At 41.7% G+C, this 19738-nt stretch overlaps 1 protein-coding gene across 7 annotated transcripts in view; it reads right to left on the bottom strand.

Annotated features, from left to right (window-relative positions):
• The window catches only part of EVL (Enah/Vasp-like), a 158975-nt gene that overhangs the window by 71567 nt on the left and 67670 nt on the right, over positions 1 to 19738 (bottom strand). For 6 of the 7 annotated variants that reach the window (XM_074868772.1, XM_074868775.1, XM_074868774.1 and 3 more), the window contains exon 2: positions 6018 to 6186. In XM_074868772.1, coding sequence (XP_074724873.1) covers positions 6018 to 6186 — 169 coding nt within the window. Of the gene's footprint in view, positions 1 to 6017; positions 6187 to 14384; positions 14513 to 19738 lie in introns of those variants that run through there. The other variant, XM_074868771.1, reaches the window with a different exon arrangement.

Below are 19738 nucleotides of genomic sequence, written 5' to 3'. Positions count from 1 at the left end.
TGACCATCACTTTGGAAAGTTTTCTGTTAGTACTATTACTGCATCTAAAAACTCCAACATATTTAATTAGATTAACAGTACTTTTGCTAGATGACTGACAATTCTTCTAAATTATAAAAGCAGAGTTTTAAAACTAATTTCAAAGATGAATGACTCCTAGCTCTGAGTTTTGATTTTTCAGTGGATTGCCAATTTAAACTGGCAGAAAAACATTAGATGAGCAACTAATACATAAGGAGCAAATTGCTTCTCACACATTCCTGTTTTTGAAGGATGACATTGTCTCACTGATATAGATAGTTAACAGATGTCTGATAACTATACTACATTAATATATAAAAAATTATGGAAACTAGCAAAGAAGCCACTACACCAGTAGATAATTACATGTATACTCTATTTCTATAATGCATTTACTTACTTAAGCCAGCACTAAACAGTGACATAGCAAATAGTCTTTGACTACTTGGTCTAGCTCTAGGCATAAATTATCCTGATGGTTACTGAACATCAGGTATCTGGTCCAAGCGTTGCTCTCAAACCAACATCATTATTAAGTTTCCATGTAAATGCACTGGACAGCAGTCAGATCTACATTGCTTTTTTTGCCACATTTCATAGAGACAATCCTGACCTGTGATCCAAAGGGAGATGCAAGGCAGCCTACATTTGGTACACAGGCTCCCAAGAGCTGGTCCCCTGAAAATGGGAACCGCATCACCAGCATGCTGCATGGGAAGCCACCCACACCAACCAGAACATTGTGGAAACCTCATCGCTCTGGTCACAGCAAAGCCATGAACTCACTCTTATAGCTGACAGCTTAGATAGCCCTTTTCTCTAGAAAAATGGTGACATCAGCCCCATTCTACCACTGAGCATTGGGAGAGCCTGTACTGTTGCTCACACTCAATGAGTCTCTGGAGCACCAAGTAGACTCATGCCTGGATGACTAACCAAACAGTCTTAACAGGTATCAATTTTTAAGTCTTCCAACCACTTCTGAGTAGCTTAACCAAGGGAAGACACAGCCAGTATCTTTGAGGAAATGTTTAGAAAGACTGTGAGCTTCTACCAGGCTTTGCAAAGTGAATACTTCTCACCTACTAAAAGAATCTTCTGTTTCAAAGTACAGCACTATTGAAGTCCAAAAAGCACCAGAGGGTGTAGTGCAGTTGTATAATGAAAGACAGAAATCGTAAAAACCTATGCCAAAAATCGTTTAATAGAAGTCAGGTAAGCTGTTCAAAATTTGCTTTCCCAGAACACTGACCCAAGGAACTCAGAGAACCCACTCTGTTCTGAGGGTTTGATCCCTTCAGTTGAATAAAGACAGAATTTGAATGTTGGCATTCAGTAATCATCAGGATGTAATACCTTGTCTTCAAACTTAAAACAGAGAGTTTAAAACTGGGAAATGAAACATAGTTTCGTTTTATCTCCTTTGGCTAACGTTTCTAGAAAAAAGAAAAAAGAGAAGGTGTTCTCCTACTGTTAAAAATGCGTGCACAAAGGTATCTTGTACAGATGGTGTGGAGGCTCTGCAAGGCATGTGATGATAACCAAGTGCTTCAGAGCAGTAATTAAAATAAAGAAGGTCTCCCTGTTTGGAGCATAGGTTGTTGTTTCTTTTTTTACAGGTGTTTCTAAGGGATCTTTACTCTAAAGCTTCCTATGTCAGTAAGATAGCATCCACCTTGCTGAGCAGACCAACAGTTCATCTTTTAATCTTCAGTTGTAGTGTGTAATAGGTGAACTGGAGAAACTTACTGAAAGTTTTGCAGCAGTAAGTAATGGATTTATCCATAAGAAACAGTTCTTCCTATAATTCTTCATCCAGAGTTTGTGTTAAAAGCTGAAACATGGTATTTTATGTGTCTATTTTTTTCTTTTCCAACCCCTTTTAGTATTTTCTATCCTGAAACAAAGTAGTCTTGTTACTGATATAAATGTCTGCGTTGTTTTGAACCCTGTTAAAGTCTGGATTTCAATGATCTTGTGTGGCAAGGAGTTTCACAGATCATTTGTGCATAGTATTAATATGTTGACACCTTTCAATGTTCCCATCACTATAAAGTTAAAAAAAGATTTACTTCACTTCTACCTGGTACTCTCCTTCACTCTTTCATCTCAGTTTCATGTGTAGGCTCTCTGTGGCAGGCAGGAAATTTTGGGATCTATTAAAAAGCTCAAAACCAAGCAGCCCTTCCCTTCCCTTTGACTGCAGTCTGTAGGCTGATGCGTTGTAAGTTGCCAGCAGCGATGATGGTGGTGGTTGACAGGACTCACAGGAATGGGGCTAGAAGGGATCAAGTGGGCCTCAGGACCACATCTGAGGTGTAACCACAACCAAGATCACGGGAAGAGCTCCCACACAAGTCTTACCGCCCATACTTTTGCTTATTGAACCAGAACAAGACATCTGCTTGTCTCTCTAGAGTATGAAATAGTTCAGAAGTTTGTTATCAGCACGGCATCTGCCACACCGCCAGCGCTCAGACTCCTCTCATGGGGAGCAGTCATATGATTGCTAAAACAGGGAGGATATGGTGTAGCAGCTAAAAACTGCTGCAGTTGAGGCCAGATTCTTTATTTCTGTAAGCAAGCCCAAACCTGACCCACTTCTGATGAGTTACAGCAGTGATTAATTGGTTCTTTATTTTTCAAAAAATGTGGTTTACTTTATATCCCAAGAATGCTGCCCCTGTTTCAGTGTTGGCTTAGGCTCAAATATAAAACATCCCACCTTCCTCAAGGCCCTGTTTTTACATTCACTTCTTAGCCACATCAACTCCGAACCCTCTGGAGATATGATTCACTTTTGACTTGCACCCTCCTCCCCGCCTATTTGTTCAGCACATGCCTTTTGGTGATGAGATCATGATGGGCTGAAATCACTTGATATAAAATAATGATTTCAAACCCTCAGTTCATCAGGACTCTGAACTGGGGAGCCACTGCTTGTCAGCTAAGCCATAGAGATGGACCACTTCTATGTTTTTAGCTTGGTGAACTTACATGGTGACTGAAGCTGACACACTTCACCTTTACAACAGGCTAGGTTACAATAACAGCTGGCAAGTCACAACACGGGGGCAAACTGTTCGCTTGAAACTGTTGGGCTTTGAGAAAATGAAGGCTGCAAGGAAACATCAAAGCTCATGATATCAAGCTATTTGAATACCAATCTCGCCTTAGCTTCAAACCAGTTCTGGCCTCTGTGGCTACTTCAAAGCTTCAAAAGTCTACTTCTGGTTTTCTGAAGATTACCACTCATGCCAGCATGAGTCTATGCAAATGTGCACGTCTGTGCAGAGCAGGAAGGGGAACTCATGTACCACTGGTCTGTAACTTAGCACTGCTGCTGCATGCAAGCATGCAATGAGCACGTCACCCAGACACATAAGGAGAAAAAGAGGTCTGGTGACCACTTCCTGGTGGTGAGAATGATGCTCAAGTTCTGCCACTCTAAAAACCATACTTCTCTGCGGTGAGCTTTTTAGACACCGTCAGCTAGAGAAGAAGACAAACACAGATAAGGTAAGCAGAATGAGAAGACAGTATCATGCACCAAAAAAGGGCTAGAAAACAGAAAGGCAGCTAGACGAAGAACAAAGAGTCTACAGAAGAAGATATGAAAAAAAAAAAAAAGAGGATGAAAATTAGATTATGAGAGGTGTAATATAAACCAACAAAAATTAAAAGGGAAACATTAAAGGCAGACAGGTGAAGTCATGATGATTACTCTAGTCTGCACCTTGTCAAACAGTGTGTAATAAAACTTAAAATTGTTCCTCCATGGTATTGTTGTGTTACTTATTTTAAACTAGTTTCTCAACTCTTGGAAACCTGTGTAGGTTCATTAGCTTCATTATATGCCAAATCACATATTAGCTGAAGATCAGTCCTTTTCAGAAAGGTATGGCTTTCCTGGCAAAGCAATAGCTTTTACTAAAACATCAATTTCAGTGTGATTTAGCACAGCCTGAGAGTAAGCATGAAATGGCTTGTACAGAGAATTATTTCAACTGAAATTCATTTTTGTTCTCATTAAATGCAAATACTTAGCAAGCTTAGCAAGCTTATGATTCCATGTGAGATTCATATAAAATATATTAAATTGTGAATCTTGAGACTTTCAGAACTTTTTTTTTAATCCTGCTATGCTACGCTGCCTTGAATTTATTTTATACATAATACTGGAGTTTTGTAATCATATTTAAGGTGAATACTTTCATTTAGATAGTTTTAAGTGACTAAGGTAATGTGTACTTTTTTGTTTGTTTGAGGGAGGATTTTTAATCTTTAAACTCTAGAAAAATATAATCTTCTACCTGTTTCCTTCTGAATTGAGATGATTTTTAGATGGTATGCAGCCTCTTCATAAGCAGGAACATTTGCAAGCAAACACAATATACCTTACTCTTTAAATTGTATACTCTGATTAAGACAGAACTCTGGTACATACTCTCTCCTTACATTATGACTTTATGACTTTTGCTTGTTTTACACCAGCTATTCAGACCCATCTTAGATTGCAGTAACATGAAAATAATTTATATTCACCTGCTGGCTATGTAAATTAAACAACTAGCACGGACTGTTACAGAACAGTACTGGCCTTCACAACTAAGAAGTCAGTGTATTTCATTTATTTTTGAAAATATTTTCTATTTTTGAAATGGAACTACATTAATACATTGCCTTTGCTCTACTGAGAAGGATAAAACCGGTGACAAAAAATATGGCTGATGTTTCAAAAATGCACTGCAAGTTGCTGAAAACCAATGTTCTCCAAAGTCCCACCTACTTCTATTCTGCTTTTTCTTCTTCAAAATGATGACTGTGTATATGGACAGTGTAACAAAGTCATTAACACTTCCAGTAAGCAACCTGACTAACTTTTCCAGTCGGCCCAAGCATCATTACAGCTGACAGCTGAGGGACATCATCTACATTTCCATGAGCTGATCAGTCAATTCAACATTTGTGGCAGCTGAGAGGTGGTGGTGCCCCGGCTCCTGCTTTCCAGCTTGGCTTGGCTTGGCTTGCCCTGCCCTTGCTCATCTCACCCTGGCTGTGGTGCTCATCACATCCTCCCAGGAGGCAACGCCACTCTCTGAACCAAAAGAAAATCAATCACCCACTTTTTCCTGAGTCTTCTGCCAGTTTGAGGGCTCAAGGTGAGCGTGGAAGGTGGGTAGCCTGGGCAGGCTGAGCTGTCACTGCCGTACCGGCCTCACGCCAACACACAGAGGGAGTCCCTGATGCTGAAATTTTTGCTCTAAAATGCAAATGGCACTATGGTAGGGCACTGCTACTCCACCCTAGTAAATTTTTGTTATTTTAGGGTCTAAACACGACATTTGGTAATGGAGCTTCTGATGACATGCACCTCCTGGTGCACCCACAACCCAGGCTGCCCGGAGCCACGCCATGGCAGCCCCGGACTGAGCACCGTGCTTTGGTGGCCCATAGGGGTCTGATCCCAGTTTTGATTATCTAAATCCCATATAACCCCCATAATACCCAAGGAGGTCCTGCGGACTTAGGCTGCTGCAAATCAGATCACAGTGTGCACCTAGGAATTGAAAATGCATTATGAGGAACTACTTACTTATCACAGCAATGTAACAATCACACTTTGTAAGAAGTCAGTGCAGAACGATTTATTTCTTTTTCTTTTTATATATTGTATTAATAACAAGCAAAAAATAAGTTTGGCGGAGCTGAGAGCAAAACCTGCAGAACAAAGTAAGATTAATTTCACAAGCAAAAATGGAGGGGGAAGAATAGCATTAAAATCTCTCTGGCATTTACCAAAAGTTCTGTTTGCAAATAAGCAGTAAATTATGATACATTCTGTGCACAAAAAAATTATACAAAATCTGAATGACTGGAGTAAGCAGGTACCTTGCAGGGAGCAGGAAATGTTGCTATACTGCTTTAAGTATAGAACTGATGGTATCAAAAGAGATCAAAGTTTAATTTACAGGAAATTCAATACAGTTACTCACTTGTTGATCTTGCAGTTTAACTCCAACTACCCTGAAGGTGTTAGTGGCCGTGTTGTGGTATATGTTGATTCTGCTGAATCCCTGCTGTCCAGGCTTGATTGGCACCCATTTCTTACTGGTATCGTCATAGACCATAACTGAAGCCCGGGCTTGGCAAATACTCTGTTCACTGAAAAGCAAAAAAACCAAAATTAGGAAAAAAACCCAGTGAATTTGCTGCATACTACTGAAAATATCTAAAGGAAAAAGACAACAGAAATTATCAGAACTACTTACAACATATGTTTTGTAAGAGATCTGCTAATCCTTTGAATGCAATCTGCCTGTTAAATTAAAGCTGGCATGTATGTGTTCATAGACTTAAAAAAACATCCAGTATGCTGCTGTTTTGAACTGATAATCTATTTGATATAAAAATATTAGGCCCCAAGGAATAACTTGTATCACACAAATGTTATGAAAACTGTCCAACAGTATGAATGCTCCATTTATTTTATGTACTTATTGGCAAGTGAAGTCTTTCACATTTGTGTGAAAACTTACCAATATTTTACAGCTTACTGGCAAAATAAATGTGACATCCACAGCTGAGTTACACATTTAAAACTGGAAGCAAGCAGACCTTGAACCAAAAGCCTCGTTAGGTAAACTGAAGAAATCAATTATGTTAATCCAGCTGACGCCTAATACCCAGACCCAGTGACGCACTTAGAAGTCCAAGAATACACGGTACAAAACACACAGGAACTCTTTTTTCCTTCATCCTAGTTGCAAAGAAAGTGAGAAAGGGGAATCCATGAATGTCTGCCATTATTTTGTATAGCATTAATATAGAACTATTTTTGTCCTGTAGATTCACAGAAATTCATCAGTTCTTTACCTCTTGCTTGCATATTTGTGACTAATGTACATATACTAGATTAATGCTAAAACACACCTTTCAGGTGCAAGAAATGCCCCTGGCAAGTACTGTTGAGGTGACATGTCAATACTGATCAGGACTTCCATTCCCACTCTCCTGACTTCCCAGCCACTTTTCTTATACCAGAGGAAATATGAGTTCCGATGAAGAAAAAAAAGAATCCTCCAAATTTTGGAGATATGAGATCTTCCAATGTAACAACAGGGATATCCAACAAGCAAATACTGCATGTTAGGCCTACATAAAAATGTTAGGATTTATGTCCTGTGAAGATCTTAAGTTCATGACTGTCCTATTAACTTTAGACCTATATATATTTATATATACCTCCCTTCCTTAGCCCAAGCCATATTAAATAATTTTTGGCAATGCAATATCAAGTGGTAATCCACTTTGCACACAAATCCTTTTATTCCTTCTCTTGCATATACTTCTTTGCTTTGATTTTGCCTCAGTAATGCCTCACTTGCACACAAAATACACGAGAAGCTCCTGGGTGGTGCTAAACCATATCCCCCCCACTGCCACAGCACCAAATTACACCACTTGTAAATTATACCAACCGTTGCAAAGCCAAACCCACTTGATCCCATCACTGTCATCTTTTTAATGAAAGGGAGCACGTTACTGTAAGTATTAAGAAGATCTGGATAGATTACAGCAGCAATTTTCAATATTTTCTGATTTGTGGGTCTCAAAAATATGCATCCCCCATTGTACACTAGAGCCTACTGACGCTGGCTTATTTTATCAGTCACTTTTTACAGTCCCCAGGCAGCCCACAAACCTCCTCCAGGCTGTGGGTAAGAGCCTGAAAACTTCACAGCATTTACAGAGGGAGCAACAATGCTGGCAGACATCTCTATAAAGAGCAAGGTAAGAAAATTCAGAATAAAGTGTATTTTTATCATGTCGCATGGAAACAGCTAGATTGTTACTGGAGTAATATATTCAGATCAGAAAGACTAAACATTATTTTATTTATGTTCTTCAGAATTTTTAAAATCAAGCTGATCCACCAGTTGCTGTTGCTTTGTTATGCAAGATACCCGGAAACAGCTGCACCTTTGCTGATGCACTTACCCAGCAAATACCTCTCCATCCCTTTTTTTAAGGTAAGCTAATGTCTCGTGGCAGCTTCTCCATATCTGACACTAGCAGCTGAGGGATTTGAGCTCACTCCAGCCTGCCTAATCCTCCAACTGGTGCAAGAGCTGCAGACTGGCAGCGGCGGCAGCATTGCCTGAGTCCTTCAGACATGCCTGGGGACACTCACTCTGCCTCAGATTCACAGATGGGAGAGAAATGCACCAGCTAAAAGGCAGGTACACTGGGTTAGCTTTGCCATGTGGAAGTGGAATGAATAAAAATAATCTCTGGTGTAGTCCTGTGGCTGGATGGTGCCCACCAGCCTGTGCTACCAGCTGTCTTGTGCCACCTCCAGCTCCAGAGGTGGAGGAAGCATCAGCTGCCTGGGGCCATAGCAACCCCCTGCCCAGTGAGCCTGCGGGCTCCCAGAAAACACGGTCCCTGGGAGAGTCACACTCAAGACAGCGTGACATCGGGTCCTTCTCCTCAGGCCTTGTCGGTCGCTGCAAGCCTCCCTGTACTAAAGTAAGCAAGAGCACGCCACTGGTTTCATCACAGCAAGTCTGGAACTCAATGTTGTCCCCATTTCAGATGAATTTTGGAACACACAATTGCCATGGGCTCCTTAATTAGTCAAAATTAATTAAATTATACTTACAACAAAAGAACATACTTAACTATACAGCCATGGGGGCCTTACCCTGGGGTTATTCGCAATGCCATATCCAGATTCCAGGGGATACAGCAACTTGCCTCCAGACTTTGCTGCCAATAAAAACTGCAGCAAAGAAGCCCTCTACAACCCCATGATGGAAACGTGGATGTAGATCCCAGGAGCAATATTTAATGCATGACAACCAATTGTTACTGTAACATAAAGCAACACATCAAGCTCAATCCCTGCTCTCCCTGCAGTCAGTGGAAGTTTTTCATCATTCATTTAAATGGAAACAGGATTAAGCCTGTTATCTGGCCTCCAGTGAAATAACAGAAAAGAATATAAAAGAACTACAGCACAAGGGGAATCCTTTCCTGCAAAGCACTTCATCAATCTTTCAAAACCTAAAATGCCCCCAGGGACCCCTTGCTAGCTTGCTGTCTCACCCTAAATGGAGGTGTAACTCTTTATGCCTGAAGATTCTCTACTGGTCCTACCCACAGAAAGGAGAACTCCCCCACTGCCACTTTAAGAAGCTTCCCTGAAAACAGCCCAGAAAATGTTCCTCTTACAAAGGTCAGTGAGAACCTCTCTATTACCCTCTGTGGAGTCCATTATTTTAAACATAAATCAAGCAACATTGGTTTCATGAAGCTCCAGCAAAATCTTCTGTTATTTTTTGGATGATATACCATTGGTACTTATGTCAACTACACACAACAGGTAATAAATATGGGTTTTAGTCACACTACTGTGCATGGTCACATTCCTTCTCCATGAGAAGAGTCTGGCAGATAACAGTATTTATACACAAAGTCATATGAGTGTAGGTCCTAGAACTTGCCTTATTTTCCTAAGAATACACAAAAGTTACTGGAAAATGGGTATATGTTGGAGAATATTCATCATTTCACATACCTTTTCAAGTATTACTAATTGCCTTATTGATTTTTTATGTTACGTTAACATGCAAGTGGTCAGACTCATCCACCTGGGTTTCCACCACAGGCAATTATGTGTAAAAAAGACAAAACCAGCATCATGGAGTGACCATAATTACAACATTGTTCAGGTTTGTACATACATCTACTCAAATGAGCTACACTTGCTCTAGGACAGATTTAAGACATCTTATTTATATGTGGAGAGGAAGGGGTTCTTCTTAGGGACCCCTTTACATCCAAATCCTAATATCCACCCCTGTCTATTCTGAAAGCATTTTCTCCTCAGTGCTTTACATCTGTGGGATGGCAAACCTCTGCAGCAGGACCACTTGTTTGCCTGAAGTTAAAGCAAATCTGCTTAACTTCGTATTTGATGGAATCAGACTGCACTGGGAAATCCTTCATCCCCAGCTCGTACCTAAAATCCAGCATTCATTGTTGAGATTTATAGAATATTGTTTCAGTATTACAAAACTATAAATTAAAAGAAATAATGTTTTCAGATGATACTGTTTACTTAATTTTGTGTAACCCATTTTGACCCACTGTCTTCCATCTCTTCTGTTTCGGATTCATCTTCACAAATTAGCAGATTAACTAATTTGGAGTCAACCCTTCTTGAAAGGGTCAGCTTTGACCCTTCTTCTTGTCCAGCCTTGGTGAGAGTGGGTGGCCAAGCACAGCACCTGGGCTGCATGGCATGCTTGGGCTGGCCACACAGGTTTGTTTTATCCTTCTTGCTTTGCTAGCTATGGTGTCAGCAGCACTTCCAGCCTCAAATGAGTCACATCAAGCTTAAAGGTACCAGTTAAGGTACTGAGAATACTGAGTTCGCAGAGAGCAGCTGGGGGTAGCAATGAGGCTGCACTTTGAGACAGTGCCGCAATGAAGAAATGCAGAAATGTCTCACCTCTTCTGCCTGTGCAGAACTTGAAAATTGCAGTCCTTTCTTCCTGGCTTTTAGAAAATTTATTATTAGCAAGGACTCATACCCAAAAAAGAGCCACAAAGGAGTGTGGAAAAGATAACACAAGGAGTCTTAGGGAAAATAGTTGTCTTTTTTGTGAATTATCACATGAGACTTAATGAGGCTGCTTGACATTACATGGCTGACTGCAAGTAATTAAATAGGACAAGGAAACATAGAGGGGGAATGAAATGAGAGAAATGACTGTGGAGGTTGGGAGTCGAGGACCCATGGATTGGGGAAAAGTCCTGCTTCACTCTGTCTAGCCCATCAGGTTATCCATATGCATTTGAGCAAAAAGCTCAAAACTGAACCACAGAAGACCTGGCATAGAGAATAAAGAGGAAAAAGGGAGTAAACCATAGTGGTTGGAGGCAAGTCTTTGCTAGAGAGGCTCTGGAGGGTCTCCAAGGCTTTTCTCTCCTGTCCCAGACTGAGAAAAAGATGAGAGGCCAAGCTGCACTGCTCCTTCATTGACCTGTTTTCTCTACTTACAAGGTATCTTCTTATGAATAAGACTTTTGCAGAGTGTGGTACTGAGTCACTGAGCCCACCTATGAGCCGTGGTCCTGCACAAAGCCTGCCATGGCTCAGGGTTATCCCAGCCCTCAGCACACAGAACATGTGAGATAACTCACAAGCCATTTAACACATCTCACTCTACTTGTCCACTGAATCTGCGCACAGAAAGTCACAGCTGTGTGGTTAAACCTGACGTGCAAGAAATAGATGCTGATGCTGATTTAAGCAGCTGACAGAATTCTTTTAATGTCAGCTTAAACAGCTAACATAAATACAAAACCCTGTATATGGAGACGTGTGGTCTGTGTGGTACATATCTGTGTTAACCTCAAAATTAGTAAGCTACAAGTCATGTTCCTGCAGCATTTAAAGTATACTACAAACCCTAACGGACTAATTTGCTAAACATTTTAATTGGTTTCGCTACAACAAATATAATAATGACTGGGATGCAGGGAAGTGTTTCAGTAGTAATCTTTATAGAAAGAAGTGGACATTTCTGTCTAACAACTGGATTTACAGAAAAAAAACCTGTGAAACCCTCTGAACACAAGTCAGTAAGGTCACCTGAGCTCATACAGACCATATCTGAGATCTGTGCTCATTACAGATAAAACCTGCTGGAGTGCAGTGGCCCTCCAGCCTTCCCAGCAGAGATTCACCATCAGCTTTGCTCATGACCCCATTTCTCGTTGGGAGCCTCCTTTCTCCAACACAACATCAGCCATGATTGTGACTCCTTCCGGGACCTCCTTTTTCAAAGTCCATTTCCCTCTGCAACCAAACCCACAGGACAGTCGGTGTCACCATCGTTCACCCTACCTCTGTCCCACAGCACTGAAAACCTTATTTCCTCAGCAATGCAGCAAAACCTCATAATGAAATAATAGCATTTAGCCACTGATCAGACTAAAGGACAGTGGAAACCCATAGGGACTTTACATCCAGATAGGTGATTTCAATCCTCAGTGACATGCAGATGCCTGAATATTTTCCAGCAGACATTTAGAAAAATAGCAGTCACAGTTTCATGTGTAATATGGAGGTGCCACAACCACCTTCTCCATTTACTTTTCTGAGTCCCATTTCCTGGGACCCCTTGACAAACCAACCCACGGATTCAGTGGTCAGAAGTCCTCAATTTGCACTCACTCCTGGTGCCTGCCTGTGCAGAGACCTTCATGACAAGTGCTGTCCTTGCCCCGATCAGCCTGAAGTGAAACCCAGTTCCCAGGAAGCTGCTATTTTTTGGTCTCCTGCTCAGCTTGCAGGTACACATTGAAGACCTGCCTTCGGTGCTGGGCTTTGGTTGCATTGCACTGAGCACCTGCTGTAGGTGCCTGGCCATCACCTTTCTCCACTGTTAAAACTCCAGCATCTAAACAGTTCAGTATTAAATAATTACAAGAAAATAGTACAAATACAAAGCCTCCTTCATAAGCAGCTCTCAAAATGACTGATGCTGTTAAATAAAGTCATGACACACCTGCAAGATAAATACATATTTTACAGAGCAGGAAATGGAAATACTAGTACCAACAGTGGTAACAAGAGTAAGATGAACACTCACGGAAGAATATTTAAGAGTTACTCTTCCGTCTGTTAGCAGTCAGACATTAATTTTGAATTCTCCCTTATTACACTGGCATACCCAGTGGGAATTGCCATGACCAGTATCTATTGCAGACATCCACTGCAGACACTTCAGCTGGAAACCAAAACAGAGGCAGTTTATGAGGCACCCAGGTCTTACACTAAGCCAGGACTTTAGGAGATGAGTTGTTAAATTCGGGAACATGCATGCAATCCTGACATGACCAGGGAAACTTGCATAACCTTTGTCACACCTCAGTGCTCTTGAGCATGGGAGAACTGAGTAGAAATAGAAAAAAATGAAGTATGCAAAATGATAATGCAGTGGAAGAGATGTTCCACCTGGGCCTGAGCATCAGTCCAGAACAGCTCAGTCCTCAGCACCGCCAGCAAAAGTCCCCGAAGAGCCCTGACCTCTCAGTGTTCACCACAGCACTTAAATAGCACATCTGCCAACCAGTGGAGATTTAGGGGCACAGATTGATGCCCTTGCAGGTCAGCACATCTTAGTTTATGTTGCTGAGATTTTGAAACTACGTGGTGGAGTTAATTTTAACCCATCACATTTCTGGTACGTTTTGCAAACTGAAGCATAAGAATTCAAATGATTCTAAGGGGAACTCCAGTCATCAGTATCTCAACTCAACATCTTAAAAAAAGGCTTTTAGAGAACTGCATTGCAAAAGGCACTTCACAGAGGAAGTGTAGTGATTCAGAGAAGTGCCATTGCTGCCAGGCAGTCAGACTTCCAGAGCTATGCCATGCTCCAGGAAACTTTTCCTTCAACTTCCACTTGCTCCAACAAGGTTGGGCCACTGTTGTCTCCTAATGGAGAATCTCCACTGCTCCAATAACTCTTTAATTCACACAACATGTCTTTCTGCAGTGAAGTGTGATTCATTTTCAGAGTTTGCATACCACCTTGAAGACATGCTTTGGGAGTTCCCAAAAATAAATATCAAGGTAATGTTTAGAAATTCCTAAAAATAAATCAAATAAATGTCCTGGGGAAACATTATGAGCCCAGTTAGTTAGTCAAAACCAGTAAAAAAGTAACTTGACTAGATCAGGTAGCTATTAATATAAACTATTTCCCTTGACCCTTAAATTACAGAAATAAAAACAAGAAGTAACTAGTCTTGTAAAATATGCATTATGCAAAATCCAAAACTGAACTGCCAAGTGAAAATACATGACTGAGGGCTCTCACTCATGGGCCAGTCATATCCATATTTCAGGAGAACAATACCTTCAACAAAGATCATAATCATAACAAATAACCAGGAGAGGCAGACTCATAAGTGAATACAGGAAATCAACATAAAGGTCTTTCATTAAAGCTGGCATTGCTTTGCCATGGTTTCCCTTCAATCCCAGAAGAAATGCAAATAAACCTGTGACAATTCCCCTGGAGCTGACAGAGGCAAACCAGGAATGAAGGAGGCTCGCTCCGTCAAGTCAGCCTCTCCCTCACTGCCAGGGGATCCATATTAATGTGGCATTGCCATAAAAGCTTAATTACCATTTTATACAATTATAAATTATCCTACGAGGCTATAACTAAAATGCAGACCTTCTGTGTTTATGACAATACACACTCTCCTTCTTATCTAGTCACATTAACCCTGGCCAACAAATTCCCTGCCATCCTGCATAGTCCCCAGATACTTACGTGCCTGCCATCGAGGAAGTCCTGTCAGGAGTATACGCTCAAGTCCGGCACCTGTGCTTAAACCCAAATAGGCTATTTCACCTGATTACTGAGCAGAAGACAAATTTGGCAGGGAGACAAGCCAGGAGTCTCTATGAAGGCTTATAACCAAAACAGGAAAGGGAAGCGCTATCAAGAGAGCAGGAGGGCAGGAAGTCACACTTACTTGTACAGCAGGGGCGGGGAAGGAACTTTAAAGAAGAAATGTATTCTTTCGTACAGCTGATTTACTGAACAAAAGTCCAAACAATATAGATTAAGATTAGATGCATCGCCTTTGCTCCATTGGTGGCACAGATAGTAAAAACATTCTGCTTATTTTCTCAAGGCATGGGTTCACGGTCCAAGAAAAAGCAAAAGCAAACAAACCTCAGACCCAGAAAAAATTGCTATTATTCATTCATGGCATGGGCGTTTGCACGGTGCAGAATCAAACCCAGGGGCCCCAGCAGTACCAAGGGCCCTTGTTCCACCTTGCCGTCAACCTGGTGTTGCCTGCTGGCTGGCTGGGGCCAGCTCCAGCCCAAAACTTGAATTGGGGTGGTGCCCACAATACTGCATGCTCACTCTCATCTCCCATGGCAATACAGCTTTCGGATGGGAGCTGCCTTACATCTGGCTAACTCGGGGTCCAGCCAGAGTGAAAGATTTTTTGTGGTTGCTCTCCAACCCTGTCACCCTACTTGGGGCACCACCAGAAATACATGAACTAAGAAATACATCTTCACAGAAGGAGGTAATTGATCAAGTAGCTTATAGGAGGACACAGGAGAAATCTCCAACATTTAAAAAACAAGACAAAATTTGCTCCAAGGGGTATGTAAGCAGTGCGTGCCCTCCTTCCACCACCAGCGGGTGGGAGAGCCCCCGTTTGGCTCCGGAGCGACAGGCCCCCAGCCAGCTGGTACCTGGAGACAGCAAAGATGAGACTGGGTCACCTCTAACCTGCGTGCCTGCCTGTCCCACGCTAAGCCTCCCACAAACAGCATGTGGGATTTGGCTTAAAGTAACCACTGTGGAGATCACAGCCATAAGCAGTATGGTTATATCTCACGGCTTCTGCTGTAGAAGACATGCCATCCACTACTGCCTTTCAGACAGTTACTTCTGTCTACCATCCTGTCACTTTTTTAATTGGAGTGCCTTGCAAAACTAAGCCTCCTTAGTTGTGCCCACAGGAGAACCCTGAGAGACTACAAGCTTTTGTTTCCATCCTGCCATGAGCTGCCTACATACATGTTTGCATGCATCCATGTTCTCATTAACAGGGAGGCTGGTTTTTCCCTGCAGTAATTCTTCCACCTCCTTTGCTATCTCTCCAGGTTTCCTTGCTCTGCTGCTCTGTTAACTGGGCATTGCCATTTGGCTATGGCAGCAAGATGGCTTATTAACACAAATTGAAACATCACAACTTTAGAAATAATAATTGAAAATATTGCAGCAAAAAGAGTGGAGGTCTTGGAGAGCAGAACAGCAAATTAATACTTTAGTGTGACCTCACCTGGGGTAGAACTGAAGTAGTTTTGATGGGCTACCTCTCAGAGGTGGCAGGCCCTTGAGACAGATCATCCTTCTTTTCTCCCTATTCCTTGGTTTGGCAAACTTGTACATGTGGATGTAAACATCCTGCGAACACTGTCTAGTCTTCCCAGTGTCACCTCAGGGTACAGGTGCATTATGGCATGAGGAGATTAACAGCAGAGGAAGAACTAATGCCAGGAGAACACAACAGGGAGAACCAGAAGGACCCTGCTGTGGTCTAACTGCAAGTAGAGAAAGCTGGGTTTTTTTCCCATTTTCACATTAAATTATCTTCAGGGCTTTTCTGTCAGTGTGCTCACAAGTTCTCTTAACATGTCTAAATACATCACCTTTTACCTCTGATTATACAAACACGGACAGTGCAAACACAAAATGCAAACAGCTGCAGAATAAACCCACTGGACTGTGACAGACCCCAACTGCTTCTCCCTAGCTCAGGCCATCACAAGCACTCCCTGACCATTAATGACTTTACGTCCTTTACCTTAATAGAACTTTTTAAAACACATGCTTAAGAAAATACTTCTCCCATGGCATTACTTGAGCCATCCCACAACATGATCCCAGGAAGGTAGTGCGGGATCAGCATGTGGAAGGGGGAAGGAGGGTTCACGCCCACTTGTGTGTCACTGCGGCATTTTGCTGAGCCACTCTGTGCCCACCCAGGCATTGCACAAACCAGGAACGGATGTGTTACCTAATCTGAACCCAGTTCCCTAAAGTGTAATGTAAATGAACTACCTCCCTCCTCTAAACCATTGCACAAAATCTTATCTTTCTCACCTACTTTGATCTCTTTTGCCCATCTGCCTGAACTCGACCTGGAGCAGCCATGGCACCCAGATAACCTCCCAAAGCACCCCACAAATGGTGGAGCCATTCAGCTCTTGAAGACCTGCTGGAAACACAGCAAGGACCCATGATTCTACCATGGAGGCAGCATGTAGCATCCCATGCACATGAGCTTTCTCTGGGCATTGGCACTGGAGGCTCTGAAGTCTCCGCTAATGAGAGAAAAATCTGAAGAGCCCTGAGGAGACCAGTCCTCAGGAGATCACACAATTCCTCACACCCTTGCAGTGATTTCAAAGTGCAACATACATGTGAATAAACTTAGATCCCTTTTTAATACAGCAAGAAGAGAGTAATGTAAGAAATAGGCTGAATTTGGCAAGGAACACCAGCTGCATAAACTCTTCAGTGCAGTTTCTGTTGGGGAGAAAAGGTTATAAATGCTGTTCTACCTGAGCAGAGGAGCAGAGTGCTTTTCATGTTCACTGGTTTTCCTGTTATAAAAGATTGCTTTCATGGTTCAACTGAAAGACCTGCAGAAACTACTGGTGAAATGGCACCTAGTAAAAACATGGGTGTCAAAATCTGGTTGATCTCATGGTTGCTATTGCATTGCCTGTTCAGCTGCAGCTTCTGATTCCTCTGCAGCAAATCTCTGTATGACTTGAAGAGTTTCGGTTTTCAACTGATGGGGAATTTTAAAATCCAACAAGAAATAAAGTTCTTGCTGACATTTAAGCAAAGCTTTTTCAGTTGTATTTTTTTAATGTCTTTCTTTCTGTTCAACAAAACACTTTATGATCACTTTTCTGGGATTTTGATTTGGCTGCATTCTCCTGATACTACACCCTTCTGCTTTGAGATCTGGGTGGATTTTGGGCACTACCTTGTTTCATTCAAAATCCTACTTTTCATGAATTTAAGACTTTATTTGGAGTCAAGTAGCAGTTCCTCTGTATAGGTCATAAACTGCCTAGACTATTATTGTAGAGTTTGTCTGTGTAAACGCTACTTTACTGCATGTATTAGAAAAATGCATCTCCAAATAACTATGTACTCAAATCACTAATTGCCCAGATCAGCCACACTGGGATGCAGAGGGATGCAGGAAGATGGACTAAGGAAAGATCTGAGCAGCCTTTTTATTTCTCTGATTTCAAGTGTCTGGGCTAGATATGGTCACTAATTTGGGGGGAACGAGACAGCACTCAGTTGTCAGAATAGTTTTCCCGCTAAACCAAGCAGATATGATTCTCCTTAGATACAAATATCAGCTATGATAATATCAACTAGAATAATCTGGTATTAAAGATTTGGTTCTCCAGGACACAAATACCTTTGAGTGCACCTGAAAACTCCCAGCCTCCCCTCAGCTCCTGCTAGCACTGTGCATGCCCAAAGCACAGCAAAGAGCAGGTCACTACTGACATATCCAATGTCATGCTGGGAAACAGTGACAGTGAGCAGGACAAAGCCCAGCACTGCCTCTCAGTGCTTCCGTCATAAGCCAAATTAATTTCATTAAGCACTACAGCATACATTCCAGCAGAAGTGCCTCTAATCACCCTTCTGCATTGCTAAAATGCCTCCATAGCCCTGGACTAGAAAGGGAGCACTTAGAAGGAAACAGCGCTCTGGGACAAATGACAAATAAGACGCAGTAGCTGATTTCCATCCAGTCCTCACAAAGGACCATATGTTGGATAAACAGATTATTTCAGTCATGTGTCGAGATCTGTGTGAGAAGATCAGGATTCCTGAACACAGAAGCCAGTCTTTAGTTGCAATTATGTGAATATTCCCTTAGGTTTCCAAGCAGCACGTCTGCTGGCCACGTACTAGGCTTTGGTGTTCCAAAGATGTCCAAGTACTGTATTCGCTTTCTTTTGGAGTTTCATTACCAGATGAAACATGATTTGTGTAAGACAATAATGTTATCTGTTTTCAATCCTTAGAGCTACAGACTGAACACAGAAAGGTGAGCATCTCAGCCTCAAAATGACTCATCTCCAAATACACGAGAGTTAATTTTTAAGAATGAAATGATGCACTGTAGAATGTGTTTGGTACACTCAAAAAAGACCATTACATGCATAATATGAAAATAAAACTGTAACCACCTAAGAGCTATGACAGATTAAAACATTTTTTCTTAAGCACATATTTCACACCTGCCAAATAACTTTTTATACATGTATATGGGTTGTTTTTAATTCAGTGTTACTCGCAAGAGGCATCTTATATTGCACAAAATTCAAAATTTGCATATAGCAATGTCTTTTGTTTAATGACCTCAGGATTAAGAAATCTGAAAGTTCTGAAACAAATAAATTAACTCAACAGTCAGAATCCTAGTAACAGTCAGAATCCAATAGAACTGTTAAGCAGGTATTCTTTTATTGGCAGCGCTGGGGTCACCCTGGGGATTCTCCACCATAAGGGCTCCCAAGAATTAGCAAGGGACATCAGCTTACATACACACAAATCATACATATTCATTAGATTTCCTAGAAAGGGGTGTCTTATGATAATGAGTTCCCAGAATTCATTTGCATAATCCGAGCATGCGTAGTGAAAATAGGGTGAGGGTCTTCGGTGGTCAGGGGAAGAAGTAAGTAGTCTTCTTCACAGTGTTGGCTAGTTGACCCTCTTTCCAGAGCATGCGCTGTGAAGTCCAGGTGTCTCCCTCCTAAGTCAGCAAAATCAGTTTCCCCATAGCCAGGTCTCTGTGTCTCTTTGTTAGAGCCCCCCTTAACTCATTCTAGGAGTTGCCCAAGTGCCCACTGAAGGCCTTGAGTCTGCCATCAGTGATTTACGTAGGGAGCCTAACGAGCGTTTCAATCTTACCTAAACAGACAAAGGGACCTAAGGAAACAGTTGCGGAGTCAGGAGTCCTTGAGAAACAAATGAAGCAAAGCACAAGCAAAGCTTTCATACATCACATCACAGTTTAGTCTTAATAATTGTTAGAAATTCATTTG

Source organism: Strix uralensis, chromosome 4, assembly GCF_047716275.1.
Source record: "Strix uralensis isolate ZFMK-TIS-50842 chromosome 4, bStrUra1, whole genome shotgun sequence".
NCBI lineage: Eukaryota > Metazoa > Chordata > Aves > Strigiformes > Strigidae > Strix > Strix uralensis.
Note: the sequence above shows the minus strand (reverse complement) of the source record. Positions and strands in the feature narration are given on the sequence as shown.